This window comes from Callospermophilus lateralis, chromosome 1 (assembly GCF_048772815.1).
Source record: "Callospermophilus lateralis isolate mCalLat2 chromosome 1, mCalLat2.hap1, whole genome shotgun sequence".
NCBI lineage: Eukaryota > Metazoa > Chordata > Mammalia > Rodentia > Sciuridae > Callospermophilus > Callospermophilus lateralis.
In genome coordinates, this window is record NC_135305.1 from 58,549,790 (window position 1) to 58,565,553 (window position 15,764).

At 31.9% G+C, this 15,764-nt stretch overlaps 1 protein-coding gene across 2 annotated transcripts in view; it reads left to right on the forward strand.

Moving 5' to 3' along the window:
- Positions 1–15,764, forward strand: part of Phtf2 (putative homeodomain transcription factor 2) — a 135,612-nt gene that overhangs the window by 35,045 nt on the left and 84,803 nt on the right. For both annotated transcript variants that reach the window (XM_076835028.2, XM_076835020.2), the window contains exon 2: positions 834–913. In XM_076835028.2, the coding sequence (XP_076691143.1) occupies positions 869–913 (45 nt within the window). In that variant the 5' untranslated portion in view covers positions 834–868. The remainder of the gene's footprint in view (positions 1–833; positions 914–15,764) is intronic.

Below are 15,764 nucleotides of genomic sequence, written 5' to 3' on the forward strand. Positions count from 1 at the left end.
TGTGGTTTTGGATGATCTAGCTTTTGCAATAAGTGCTAGGCCAGTATCTTCTTCTTTTGAACCTTCTCCTTAACATCATAAAAAGAGGTGCTGTACATTCCAGTGTCATCTTATGACTAGAGTAGTATTCTAGAGTTAACTGGAATCAGTTTGAAATTCCCTCAAAGGTTAAGGAATTATTGCATTTACTACATAATACTGTTATAGAAAAATACAAGAAAGATACTTTTGAGATGTTCTGTGGTAAATTTCTAAATATAGCAAACCATGTTATCTTTATAAATAACTATATTGGCATAGTATTTAACACAAATTTTAAACTTTTTTGGTTTAAAATTTAATTTTAGTTCAATTTTGTGATTACTGATTATCAAGGAAAATTAAATATGATTATAAATATTGGCATCTTTATAAATCCATCCTTCAACAACAATAATTGCTAGTTCCTTGACAGAAACTATAGTAAAACTTATCTATTACTGAGTGAATGAATTGATTTCTATTATAGGTGAATTTGTGAATGAAGAATTTCCAGTAAAACCTGGGAAATTCTGAAATTTATTTCAAAGGTTTATTTTTCTTAAAAACCAATTCAACCTATTATTAAAGGACATTGAAGACTGTATTCATGCAAAAAAACCTTTTATTATGACAACTGATTTTGTTTACTTAAGAGAAGCTGTTGCTAAAATAGTAATGAGGAAGGGTGTAATATAAGTATAGTCATACACCCCTTGCTCTGCAAGTAACCAGAGTGCTACGTATGCAAGTTGTTCAGGCTTCTTTTGGAATGTGGAAGTAAAATCATTTGCATATTTTTCTCTCTTGTACAGCTTAAAATGACGAATGTGTAATTTCAGTGGAATAAATGGCGTCCAAAGTCACAGATGCTATAGTCTGGTATCAAAAAAAGGTAAGTTGATAGTCAAATCTTTTAACCTTTTAATTGTTTTCATTCCAAAAATTTATGTTTATTTTATGATATAGATGTCATGTCAGATATTACCTAAAATAATGACCAAATAGATGTTAGGATTTTGAATGGAAGGGGAAAATTATTTTGGTTGTCCTTGTGCTTATTTTACTTCTAAATAAATTAGATGATGCCTAAAAATATTTTTCTCCACATTTTACTCCACATTATCAAAGTAGCTAGAACTAATTACTGTGAATTCAATATAAACCAAATCTCTAGGATTATGCATATAATTAGAATTATATTAAAATATCTCTTGTTTTTTATATTTTTCAGGTGAAAGCTAGGATAGCACAACTATTATAATTTTATTACTATTTTATGTCAAGAGTTTAGTTTTCAGTATGTGTTCACTGTAAATTATAGTTCAACAGCTGATTTTTTTCAGTAAAAAAAAAAAGCTATTGAGGGTTGTATTTTCCAAACTGAAGCATTGAAATGTTTATTTTGATGTTTCAGAATTAGTGTTCATAATTACTTAATATGCTGTGTCATTCTATATATTTCAAAATAAGTTTATCAATGTAATGTTTTGTTTGTAAAGTCCCAAAGAAAAATGGAGCTCTTTTGAAAATACAGTAGTAGAAACAGTAGATTCTTTACTCTTAGAATGTTTATATTCCTTAAAATGTATGCTGTTTTTTGAATTATGTTTGTTTTCACATCTTGAAATCTTTTTGATGCATTATTTCAGAGTTTTGTTAGCAAAATATAATTATACATTTAAAGCTTTTTCCTTGTGAGGGAAATTAGACAATTTTTAAATTTAGTTGAATTAAAAGTAAGTGGTAATGAAAATATTTTAAAGATTAGACATATCTAAGAATATAGTCTGTCTTTGGATATGTTATCAGTGCTTTCACTTAAGTAAGCAGTAAACTGAAAGTATTGATTCTGATGTATGATTAATCCAGCCCTTGTGGTTCTGTATTAATGTCGTGTCAGCTTTTAAATTTCCAGTCAGTCAGTTTGCTAAAGAGATAAATAAAAGAAAAAAATTAAAAATTTTACATTTATCTTTGAGTTTTTCTTTTTCCTAATTTCTACCTACAGAAGTAATGTTTTTAAAAACAGTTTGTCTATCTGGATTTTTATGTTAAATATTTAAAACTTTATTGAAGGCCATTTATAGAACATACTTATCTGGCTGACATTTCTTGGGTTTTGAGGGTTTGAAATATTATACTCACATACGTTAGCATAGTAATGCCTCTCTTATTCAAGAGTCATTTACCTAGCAGCTTATTTTCTAGAGCAATCATAACAAATATCACAAAATATACCAGCAAATATTCTCACATTTTTTAAAAAAATATTTTTTAGTTATCAGTGGACCTTTATTTTATTTATTTATATGCAGTGCTGAGAATCTAACCCAGTGCCTCACACATGCTAGTCAAAAGCTCTACCACTGAGCCAAAACCCCGGCCTCATATCCTCACATATGTAGGTAGTTACCAGAACTAGTAGCTAGATTTCATCTGTTCTTTTTTTTTTCTTTTGCTTTTAAATTTGGTTTACTTGAAGAAATGCACATGAATGTTTTGAAAGATTATTGTTTCAAGGCTTATTGGAAAAAAAGAAATAACAAGCCCCAATACTATAGTACCTTTCCCTATCCTTGCCGGTGTCTGATTTCTGTTCCCCATGGCAATCATTTGAAATTCCTGATTGCTCAGTATTTCTCAAACCAAAATCCTGTCATTTCTCATTCCTAGTAGGAGATTGAGAAGAGAGGGATTGCAAATATGGGGCATGGAATTTTGGTTTTCATAGTTACTTTGAGGGTAATATTAGCATTTGTGGCTAGCAGTCAGATACTAAATGTCATGCAGTTCCTGGAATTAAGGTCTGTAATCTTTTTTCTGTGAAGGCCTACCTAGTAACTGTTTTAGGTTTTGAAGTTTGTAAACACTCTGTTTACAAATAATCAACTCTACTTTTTAGTACAAAATTGGCCATAGACAATGTGTAAAATGAATCACATGGCTGTATTCTTATAAAACTTAATTTACAGAAACAGACAAAAGAGTTATATTTCCTAAGTTGCTAACTTCTGCTCTATGACAGCCACATGTAACAAAGAATTGTGCAAAATGCAATAGAGTCCTATTGAATAACATTGATGGTTTTTTATTGTAGTTATATCTCTACCTTTTCTTTTCTTGGTCATTTCATAGTAGGTGTTAGTTGTTGATTTCTTTCTGATCTTATGATAAGGATTTAGCTTTTTAAAATAAACTTCCCCAAAAGCCGCCATCTCCTCCATCCTCTCAATGACTACAAAGTTTGGTTAAATCAGTGTTCACTGTTTACATTATTATGTTTGTGTGTGTATCATTTAGAACTGTATCCTGTAGTGTATTGTGATAATAAATTCAGTCTGCTACCTTTTTTTTTGGCTTGGTTTTTTGAATTCTTCAATCTCTGATAAAACTGTCAAACTTCTTTTGTTGTAGTCAGTCACATTCAGGTATTCTCTCAGTTCTTTTTTCCCTTTCTTGTGAACAGTCCTCCTAGAACTGTTTTTCCTCCTGTGTTCTACTGGATGGATTGTTCTCACGTTTTGCCTAAGGTTTTCTATCTTGGTGTTTTCTTTTGTCATTAGCTTGAGAGTTCCTCTTATTGTTCTTAGGTTATATAGATTTGCTTTTCTCTCAAGCTTATTAAAAATTCTTTTAAAAGTATTTATGTGTCAGTGAAAAGAAGGCTTAAGTCCGGAAAATGATATTTGCTGACTTTTTAACCTTAGGCAAATAATTGCATTTCTCCGAACTTCAATTTCTATTTCTGTCCATTTACTAGATAATGGCCTTAACCTCTTTTCAATCATGGGTCCTTTTGTGATGAAAGCTGAGGACCTCATTTTGAGAAAAATGTGTATGTTCACACACACAGATTGTCACCTGTGATTTGGAACTTAGGTTAAGATGTCCTGGATTACAATATTTAAAAAGTTTTATTAATTAAAAAAAAAAATTTAGTGTTTTTTATTTTTGTGACTATCACCATTCAGTAGTACCTATCCTATACTGGATAGTATCATTATAAATAAAAATGAAGAAACATTCACCTTCATTTTCTTGAATATTTGTTTGACTCACTTTGGAATTACCTTTTTCTACTAGAGAATGGTGACATTTTCATATTTTTCTTTTGAGTACTGATTACTAGTTAGTCCCCAAAGCCTTTACTTGTAGACTCTTTTGAATAATGAACTCTGATATTAGATATGAAATTTCTGGAGAAAATAAAAATAAATTATTTTAAATTGTACATATGTATTAGCTAGTTGTGGTGGCACACATGTGTTAATCCCAATGGCTCAGAAGGCTGAGATAGGAGGATCACAAGTTTGAGGCCATTCTCAGCAACTTAGTGAGGCCCTAAAGAATTTAGCAAGACCCTGTATCATGTGTGCACACACACGTGTATAAAGAAAAATAATCATAAAAATTAAATGTATATAGTATATAAAAGTTCAATTTAAGTATAAGGTATTTTTAATAAATTATTCTATGCATGGTTTGAGATTTTTGAAGGCTCTTAACTAATTTTAAACTTAATTGTATACTATTATAGCCAACATAATCATGAATAACTTGGAAGTTCCTATTGTTACAAAGTAATTTTCATTTATTATCTTGGAGGAGTAGTCATGTGATAGGAATGGTAACAGGAGAAATTAGGATTGTTTTTGGTTAATTATAGGCTGTTGAGTGTTTTTTTATAACAAAATACTCTGCTTTTGTATTTCTAGTTTATCATTTCTTTTTTTTTGGGGGGGGGGTATGGGTACTGGAATTAAATCCAGGGGTAATCATAAGCTACATTCCTACTTTTGTTTTTTATTTTGAGACAGGGCCTCGATAAGTTGCTTAGAACCTTGCTAAGTTGCTGAGGGGGGCTTTGAATTTGAGATCCACCTGTTTTAGGCTCCCTAGCCACTGGGATTACAGGCAAGATAATCTGAGGGAAAAACTATCCCAAATCTTCTCCTGGCATCTGGTGAGCTGAGCTTTGGTATTTCATCATTGTAGGTGCATTCTTCTAATCTCTGTTTCCATCTTCACATGGTCTTATTTACTCTGTTTCTGTGACATGTCTGCTTCTTGTAAGGACAGCACTCATTGGATTTAGGGTCCATCCAAGATAAGAGCTCATTTGAAATCCTTAATTACATCTGCAGAGAGCCTATTTCCAAATAAGATAATGTTATGAAGTTGTAGCAGATACCATTTAACATGCTGCAGAAGCATATAGCTAAAGCATATATTGTCTTCATGTGGAAATGTTTAGCTTTATTTCTTCTGTGTAGCTGTACAACCAGCATCGAACTGAATGAGAGAAGATGAGGATACTAAATATTTTCTTCATCTTCTTAGAAGATTGTCAGTCATTTAGCCCCTCTAAAGTGTTAAGGGATGTTTGTGCTGAACTGTTTTGTGCTTTTAGTTATTAACTACATGAATATTTGGAATCATTATCTAAAATCTGTTAGGGGGCTGGGAATATAGCTCATTTGATAGAATGTCTTCTTCACATGCACAAGGTCCTGGGTTCAATCCCCAGCTCCACACACACATAAAAACAAAACTATTATGATGTATGTCTTACTTATTATAAATAAAAATAACATTTCACTTTTTAAAAAAGTACATGCAAGTTAAACCAGAGTTTACTTTTCTCAGTGTTTTATCTTGGAGGGTTGTCAGAACTACTTAGTGATAAATTATTGGCTAACTCTTAATGCTGATTGATAGTTTCTGTGAGGTCCAAAAATATTGAATAGAAAATATGCATTTAAGTGTCTATAAAATATTAATACATTTTTTCATTCATAAAATCGTAGCATAAAGTTGTAGCTGGGCACAGTGGCGCATACCTGTAATCCCAATGGTTTGGGAGGCTGAGGCAAGAAGATCACGAGGTAGTTCAAAGTCAGCCTCAGCAACAGCAAGGTGCAAAGAAACTCAGTGAGACCCTGTCTCTAAATAAACTACAAAATAGGGCTGGGGATGTGGCTCAATGGTTGAGTGCCCCTGTATTCAATCCCCAGTATCTCCCATCCCCTAAAAAAAGTTGTAGCAGCTAAGTGTGAAGTTTTAAAAATTCAAATTCATTGAAAACAAATGTGTGAAAAAAATATTTTTTTTTCTGTAATTCAGACTATTGAAAAGCTATCTCTCTCTTTTTGTATTGAGACTTATTTTATACAACAGTTTAGATTGATTATGTGTTGGAAAACATATATAACTTTTCTGAATAATCCTAGGTTAAGTACTTTATTTACTAAACTAGGGTGAATTTCTTAATTTACTTAAGCTTATTTTCTTCAGTAGTATACTGTGTACAGGTACTACTGGCTCAAAAAAAAAAGAAAGTCTGAGAAGAGAATCCTTTTAGATCAAGAAACTTTGGGGTACTATTGCATAATATGGTGACTATAGATAACAGTTATGTACTGAAAATTTTAAAAAGCTAAAAGGATTTTGAAAGTTTCCATCATTTAAAAAACAAATGTTTGGGGAGATAACTTTGTGTAACCTGACTTAAACATATATATGTATATTGAACATTACATGCTGCTTCATTACCTATGTGCAACTTTTATATTTTTGTGTTAATAGTTAAAAAAGAATCTTTTTAAGATTGCTATGCTGATAAAATCAGACTTATAAACACTAAGCACAGTGCTTGGTGTATAGTAGTTATTCCATAAATATTACTATTGCAGTTCCCTTCCCTTCTCTTCACTTCTGCTGAATATGGACTGTTATTGATAGTATATTTAGTTCCTTAAAGATTGTGGTTAATTTTTTTTTCTAGTTGTACATGAACACATAGTGTTTTTATTTTTATGTGGTGCTGAGGATTGAAGCGCTTTACCACTGAGTTACAGCCCCAGCCCCAGTTGTAGTTAATTTTTAAAAATTGAACATTTCTGTGTCCTCTAAAAAAGAAAAAAAAAACAGCATTAGAGAAAGTGGTCAATTTTCTTTTGTATTTTTTGAGAATCCTATACCTGTATCTTCTCTCTCTCTCTCTCTCTCTCTCTCTCTCTCTCTCTCATTCTTTGCTTTATTTTTTAGCACAAAATAGGTTTTCCTTGCTATGTGGCATTCTTTATCTGGAGTACTTTGTTTTCATTGTAAAAAGCAGTATTTTGAGAAGGAACAAAACAAATAATTTATTGGAAAGTGAATAGTGTAGATACATAGAAGGCAGATATAGTTTAAGTTTACCACCATTTTACTTTACATGGTAATTTTAGAGAAGCACTATACTGTTTAGTGAATTTACCAGTTTTTTTTTTGTTTGTTTGTGTGTGTGTGTGTGTGTTGCTAGGGATTGAACCCATGGCCTTGTGTATTCAAGGCAAGCACTCTTCCAACTGAGTTATATCCCCAGCCCAAGATATCTTTTTTTAAATGACCAGACTTCTTTTAAGTTTGACTGTTTCCAAAAGCTCATTAACACTGCAATGGAACAGAAATGATCATTTTCTAATGTTATCCCTATGTGATTATCATTGTCTATCATTTATGACTTTGACCTATCTGTCCTTCTTTAATTTGAATTGTTACTTGTACAACCTTATTTTGATTTTGTTGTTTAATTGATTAGTAGAATTGTTAGTAAAAGAATTATATTTCTCTAATGAAAAACCTGAGAAAAAGCTTCTCTTTGGCAAATATTTGGGTCTCCAATGAAATGATTTTGCTATAATTCAGCTCTTTCCATGATTCAGAAGCCCTCATTTCTTTTTTCCCTCCTGAAGGTATCACTGAGTTTACTTCGTGCTAGAATCTAACTTTTTACTAAAGAATCAGAAAATATAGAGTGGCTTTAAAGGTAACTTAGAAGTGAACCTTTCAAGTATCTTTATTTTACAGAAATAGATACTGAGAAAGAAGGGAGGTCAAAGTATTATTGTCTTGCTCCCCACTTTTAATCTGATCTAGAGATTTTGTCAACTTTACCATGAGTTACAGAATTTCTTTTTGAGCTACTAGTACCTGAACACAGTATAGATAGCAGAATCAATTCCCATGAGTAAAGAAAATGGAAAAATAGAAAAAAGCCTTACACTGTTCTCTAGCCATAACTTCTGAAATATTACAAGGTAATATTTACATATTTGAAAGGCCATATTCTTTACTTCTGCATATAAAGGTACTGGGTTCACTAAAATAATATTAGTAGAAAATTCTTTATCTGTATTTAAGTTTTTTGAGATAGCTTTTCATCACTTTCAGGCATTATGAATACATAAACATCCAAGTACTTAATCTCTTATTAGTTGAATATTTGGTAATAGAAGATTTTTGTTTTGCAAATATCTTGGAATATCAGAAATAGGAATTTCTACATAGTACATAATTTTTTTGGAAATGCTTCAGTCATTTGCTTATGTTTTTCGTTTTTAAATAAATTACTTATTCCATTAAATGAAAGCACTCTTTGCCTATAGCAGTTGTCAGAAACAGTGCCTAAATATTAGTCATTTTTACAGAGGTATAAGGAGATCCAAGAAACCATATTTGAATAAAGTTATTTAATGAATAATGCTTCTTACACCTGTTAGGTATCAGAAGGAAAATTATGACATACTGGAAAACTAGTTTCTAACCATTTTTATACTCTGCTGAGTAAATTCAAAATAGAGGTATTAGTCAAGGATATTTTTGGCAGTCAAATTCTAAATATCTTGCATTATTTTAACCATGGAACAGACATAGTGGTAAAATAAGTTGGTACATTACCAATTAGGCAAATGCCAGCTTTGAAAGGCTTGAAAGAGACTAAAACACTGTTGTTAGCTTGCCATGTATTTATAGTTCTACAAAGAATGACATTTACAAATGCTGTTTAGCAGGGTAACTTAGAAACTAAATTGTTCTCTGCCAAATACCCCATAGAGTTTATTAAAATACAATCTGTTTGATTCAGTATCCAGGATTGATTCAGAGAATGAAATGCTGGAAGATATATAACCTAAAAGTTTCCCATTTGAACTTTGACACAGATTAAAATTCTTTTATATATTTTCCTGACAATTTTAAGTAAAAAATTGCTTCATTTTGCTTTCTGTTTTTGATGTCTTAAACCCCTTCTCCTTTTCCCTCCCTGTCTGTAATGGCATTAGAAGGATAAAGAGTGCTAGTTTACCTGGTTTATGGAAAAGGAGGTTATTGCAATCTCTATAAATAGGTAAAAGAAGTATATTAAATTATTAATATTATTACAATTTAATTTTTTAGACTTTTGAAGAATCCAGATGAGGTCTTATTTTTCCAACCTTCCAAATGGTAGGCAGGAGAATATATTTTTAATTATTGCCTTTTTGCGGGGGCGGGGAAGTCTATTCTGACACTTTGTTTTATGGTTTCTTTTTATCTACTAGTAGAAAACTGGGAGGCAGAGCAATCATTAAGTAGAGGTTCATTATATTGACTGAATATAGGGAAAATTCAATACATTTAATTTTAATAGTAGTTTTATTTTTAGAATAAAAGACTTTTATTATCAAGACATACATTTTCTCTCTTTCTTCCCCCCCCCCCAAAAAAAAAAACTAATGTCTTGGTGGTATTTGTACCCTTGTATATTTGAATAATATTTATGATGGGCCTATATGTCTCAGGCACTGATTTCTTTCTTTCTTTTTTTTTTTCAGTTGTTGATGGACCTTTATTTTATTAATTTATTTATATGTGGTGCTGAGAATCGAATCCATTGTCTCACATGTGCAAGACAAGTGCTCTACCACTGAGCCATAACCCCAGCCCTCAGGCACTGATTTCTTATGATGGGTCCACATATACAAGAAACTCTTGATTCATAGAAAAAGTAATGTAAATAAATGTTGTACTTTATGGTTAAGTATTTACAACAAAGCTATAACTTTAAAGTGCTATGGGAACTCAAAAAAGTTTTTTTCTAAATTTGTTCTTCTATTCACCATTCTGTTACTGCTTTCATTTTCTACATATTTCTCAAATCTTCTATGATCTTCCTTCATTCTTATTCCAGTTATTTTCTCTTCATACCCACAAGAGTGATTTATCTTAACAAAAATTTGATCTTGTCTCTTAACCTATTTAACACTTTAAGGCTTCCTTTCACATATGATATAAATTTCAAGCTTGTTCTCAAAGCCTTTAAAGATCTTTATGATTTAGTTCCAATTACTTTGTAGTCTCATTGCTTATCTCTTTCAGACTTTAACTATTCTTACCTTTTTTTTTGATGGTATTAGGGATCAAACCCAGGGGCACTTTATCACTGACTTATATCTCCACCCCTTTTAAAAATTTATTTTGACATAGGGCCTCACTAAGTTGCTGAAGGAAACCTAGAACTTAAGAACCTCCTCCCTCAGCTTCCAGAGTCTCTGGGATTACAGATATGTGCTGTCATGCCTGGGATAATTTTTCTTCTAATGCCATTCCTCCAGCAAATACAATTATTTGAAGTCTCCCTGTGCTGTTTTTCACCTCGGTGTTTGTGCCCATTTCTGCTTTTTATTTTTTCTTCTGCACTCTTTGCAAATTGGTATTTGAAACTCAAAAGTGGGCCTGGTGTGGTGGCACACTCTTGTAATCCCAGCAATTTGGAAAGCTGAACCAGCTGAGTTACTGAGGCTGGCCTTGAATTTGGGATTCTGCCTCAGCCTCCCAAATTGTTCTGATTATAGGTGTGTGCCCTAGAGTACTTTTTAACCAAGTAATGTAGTAATTGCCTAACATCCTACAAAGGATAACACTGTATTTTTGTTTATAATTATTATTATGAACTCTTGGTTTTAAAGGTATTTGATGTGTGTTTTCATCCTGTTGAAGTTATTGTCCTTAATGATTGTTATATTTTGGCTTCTGAGCCTCTTTGATGTGACTGTAGTAATATTTGACTGTACTCCTTGAGGAAACAAATTTCAATGGAAATGATCTTGCCTGCATAGGGGCAGAGACAGAAAAAACTACAGAGAGATCTTTATTTATCCTTTTCTACCATCCTAGATATAAACATCCTGAGATGTACATGCTATGTTCATGCTAAACTAAATGTATTCTACTTCACCTAACAACAGTTCTGTGGGAATCTCTTTTATAATATCAATTAGTCTTCTTCCTCTATGTTTCAATGGTATTGTTTTATCATAACACTTATCACAGCCTGACTTGAAATATAATTAATCTTCTTGGGTAATACATGAGGGTAAGAATCATTATCTCCATTATTTTAGTGTCTTACCTCATAGTTGGTTCTTGGTAAATGTTTGCTGCTTTGATAACCGCACTATCAGAAGATAACATTCATATTGAACTTTTAGTTTGTATAGTTCTTCATTCTTAAATTGAGTACCATGATTATATTAGGTATTAAATATCATACTTTACCTTTACCTTGTACATTTCTCAAAATGTATTCTGCATAATGTTAGTAAGTATTAGTAGAAAAAAATAATTTTGTGGTCAACTCAGTTTGGGAAATATTGAGTGAAGAAAAGGTAAACAAGTTTTATGATTATAGAAATTCACAATGCAAATAATGTGCAGTGTGACTAAGAGAAAACATTTCTGTTTTTTCTTTTTTACTTAATTTTTTTCTGAGTATCATCCTTATGGACATACTTAGGAAAATGCTGACCTGTGGATAAAATGTTGCATAGAGTGTAGAACAGTGGATGGACATATAATTGAAAGTCAGAACTTGGATTTCTGCCCCCAAATACTAAGTTGAAAACCTTCTGATGTCTCTTCAAACCTCAATTGTCTCAGTAATAAAAGAAGTACTAGTCCATACAGTTTAAGATCGCAAATTCTTTACAGTGTGTTTGATAGAGATTAGTATGTTGGCATAGTTTTATGTAGATAAGTAGTTCATTCTCAATTTAATACTATAAATGAATATTTGATTTCTTCCTCTTCTCAGTTTTCTCTAATCTAATTCTCCATAGTGAAGATAAAAGGTCTAACTTCCAAATGCCTACCTAAAGTCATCCTTAGTAGAAATTCTGGAACTACCTGGACTCTGTAATTACAGCAACCTATTTCTTCTCCTTCTCCCTTCTTTTCCTCCTCCTCCTCCTCCTCGTCCTCCTCCTCCTCCTCCCCCCTCCTCCTCCTCCTTTCCTTTTTCTTTTTAACCAGCTTTATTGAGACATGTTTGATGTATAAGAAACTGCATCTGTTCAAAATGTACAATTTAAGAAGTTTTAAGCAAAATATTTCTTGACCAGTGATGACAGTGGTTGACGTTCCTTAGATTTTTATTCTGGAAGACCTGAACTAAGTACCCAGCACAGTTTATCTTAACTTTTTCACCATTTTATTTTACCCTCTGTAGGTAATTGGAAGGAAGCCAAAAAAGTTTTGGAAAAGTCAAATCTGTTTTATAGTCTCATTTTTTTTTAAATTTCTAGTGAATGAGCAGCAATAATGTGTTAGATTTTTTTTAAATACAGAGATGTTTAGATAACTAAGATAGGTTGGTATTCTTGGCATTTAAATTGCTTTAAAACTATTCCTGCTATTTATAGTAAACTTTGAAATATGTAAACAAGGAAGCTGCTGTAGTCTTGATTCATATTATGTACACATGATTTCGTCAAGATCATGTTTTAGAATAATAAACCAGAATATATCCTATGATTAATATTGAAAGAATGCTATTTGCATTGGAAGATACATTCTTTCCTTATGCTATAATATGAAGGAAAAGGAAGCATTCATAATTAATTGAGATGACATAATAGGTAACATTTATAGAGCTATTTGTTAACTATTGTTAGTTTCATGTGTATTAGCACATTTAATCCTTGTAATTACCTTCTAAGTATAATAATATTAATTACTTTACATACTTTTAGAACTAAGTAAGTTGGACTTTATGAAGGTTTTGTATATTCTTACTTGCTTTCTTAACAGGCTCCAACTGCTTCCCTGCTGGTAAGAAAACAAATAGAGGGTCAGTAGGAGTATCTGACTATGTTTAGGGATTGAACACCACCCTTTTATACACCTACTGGTGACAAGAATATATAGACTCATTTTTGTGTAAGGATATAAATTAAATTAGTGATGGATACAGGTTCAACTGTAGAGACAGTCAATCTGAATTTGAATTCCTGTGTTCTGCCACTTACTGTTTATCCGTGGACTACCTAAGTTTTTGTACTATAAAATAGAGATAGCAATAATATCTACTTCATAGTATAGAGGATTAAATGAGTTAATATGTTGAAAGTATCTGGAATTTGATAAATGAAAATGCTTACTATTCATCATTATTGTTGCTGTTATTATTCTTATTAACTTCCTTAGTTGACAAAAGAGTAGAAACAAGAGACCCTGGTATTTTTTAATAACCAGGGTTAGGTCTTTCATCTAAGATGGAGGCCCAGTCAGTTTGTGTTATAGTGTCAAGTAATTACTTTAGAGATAGATAACCTTTTCTGTTCTCCTCTTGAGCGGCTTAGAAATTTTGTTTTGTTTCATTTAAATAAGTATTCCCTAGTACCAATATACTTTTTATTTACTTTCAAGTTCCTTCTAATTTTTACACATACTATTTCTCAAACAAAACTTCAGATATAGACATTGTTATTACATGATTTCCCGAGTGTTAAAATTAGAGGAAAGATCTCTAAAATATCAAAAATTTCTTTAGAAACCCTACTACAATAAATGAGAAAAACCAGGGAGGTCAAAGTAAATTGACTGAAATCAGTTTTTAAGTGGTAGGATGCGGAATAATAAATACATTAAAATAAGAATGAGTTTTTTCCACATAATTTAATATCAACATTAAATTCCTTTTTAGCCTACTATGATATGATTATATACAAACTGAAGGGCATCTAGGTTGGTTCCACAATTTAGCTATTGTGAATTGTGCTGCTATAAACATTGATGTGGCTGTGTCCCTGTAATATGCTTTTTTTAAGTCCTTTGGGTATAGACAGAGGAGAGGGATAGCTGGGTCAAATGGTGGTTTCAATTCCAATTTTCTAAGAAATCTCCATACTGCTTTCAATATTGGCTGCACCAATTTGCAGTCATACCAGTAGTGTGTGAGTAGACCTTTTTCCCCACATCTTCGCCAACACTTATTATTGTTTGTCTTTATAATAGCTGCCATTCTGACTGAAGTGAGATGGAATCTTAGAGTGACTTTGATTTGCATTTCTCTAATTGCTAGTGATGATGAACATTTTTTCATGTGTTTGTTGATTGATTATACATCATCTTCTGAGAAGTGTCTTTTCAGGTCCTTGGCCAATTTATTGCTTGGGTTATCTGGTTTTTTTGGTGTCTAGCTTTTTGAGTTTTTGTGGCATATATACACAATGGAATATTACTCAGCAGTAAAAGAGAATAAAATCATGGCATTTGTAGGTAAATGGATGGAATTAGAGAAGATAATGCTAAGTGAAGTTAGCCAGTCCCAAAAAAACAAATGCCAAATGTTTTCTTATTTATATAAGAAAGCTGATTCATGGTGGGATAGGGAGGGGGAGCTCTGGAGGAATAGACAAACTCTGGATAGGGCAGAGGGGTGGGAGGAGAACGGAGGGGGCATGGGGTAATCAATGATGGTGGAATGTGATAATCATTATTATCCAAAGTACATGATTGAGGACACAAATTGATGTGAGTATACTATGTATACAACCAGATATATGAAAAAATGAGCTCTATATATGTAATAAGAATTGTAATGCATTCTGCTGTTATATATAAATAAAAAAATAAAAAATAAAGCTATATTTTAAAAAAGAGCACATAGTTTTATTTTAGTGTAGATCCCCAAAAGCAGGGATGTCATTTTAATGAAATCTAGTTACACATATTTTCTGCACTTATATTTGATGGCATTTTATTGTCATGCTAGACATAGCTGAAGTTAAAGCAAAACTGAAGTGCTTACTATATCCTAAGTACTATGATAAGTTATTTATAATCACTGTCCAGTTTTCAGAACATCCCTGAGAAAACTGGCTCTGAGATTTTTTTCACTTGTTTTGTTTAAAGTGTTCCAGATCACTGAATAAATTGTCGGTTTGGCCTGCCCTGGTCTTCTATCTTTAAAGGCTAATTTCAAATAAGTTTCATATACATTTTTTAGTAAATCATAATCTTTCAAATAATACATATACAGCAACTATTTATATAGCATAGACTATTTCTTTATGTTACATTTATTTGCATAGAACAAATTGTAGTTTAAACTGTGTTATATCTAAATATCTCCAATCATTTGGGAAGTATACCCTGTAGATATCCAAGTTAATATCAGGCCAGTATTAAAAACAACTAGTAATACCTAATAACCTTCTATACACACAACACACACAGAATTACCAGAAGCAGTCTGATAGATGTAGACAGGGATAGCCTATTAGGAGCCAAAACTTTTGAAAAGTTTTTTATTCCAAGTCCTCTTGGATCTTAGGGCTTCTGAATATGTATAGCATTCCTTAAATGCTTGTTGTATTTGTTTTATTTAAAGAAATCTTATAAAAATATAGCTCTTTCCTTTTTTAAGAAACAGCTTTATTGAGATGTAATTTGCATGTTAGTATGGTTTGAATAAGTTTTGAACATGTCCCCTAAAGTTTCATATACTGGAAAGCTGGTTCCTAGCATAGCATTTTTGAGCTGGTGGAACCTTTAATATATAGGGTCTAGTGGGAGGTGATTAGGCCATTGGGGGCACTGCACTCAGAAAGGATTAATATAAGGATTAATGTCTCCTAGGTGGTTCCCAGGAGTGTAAACTG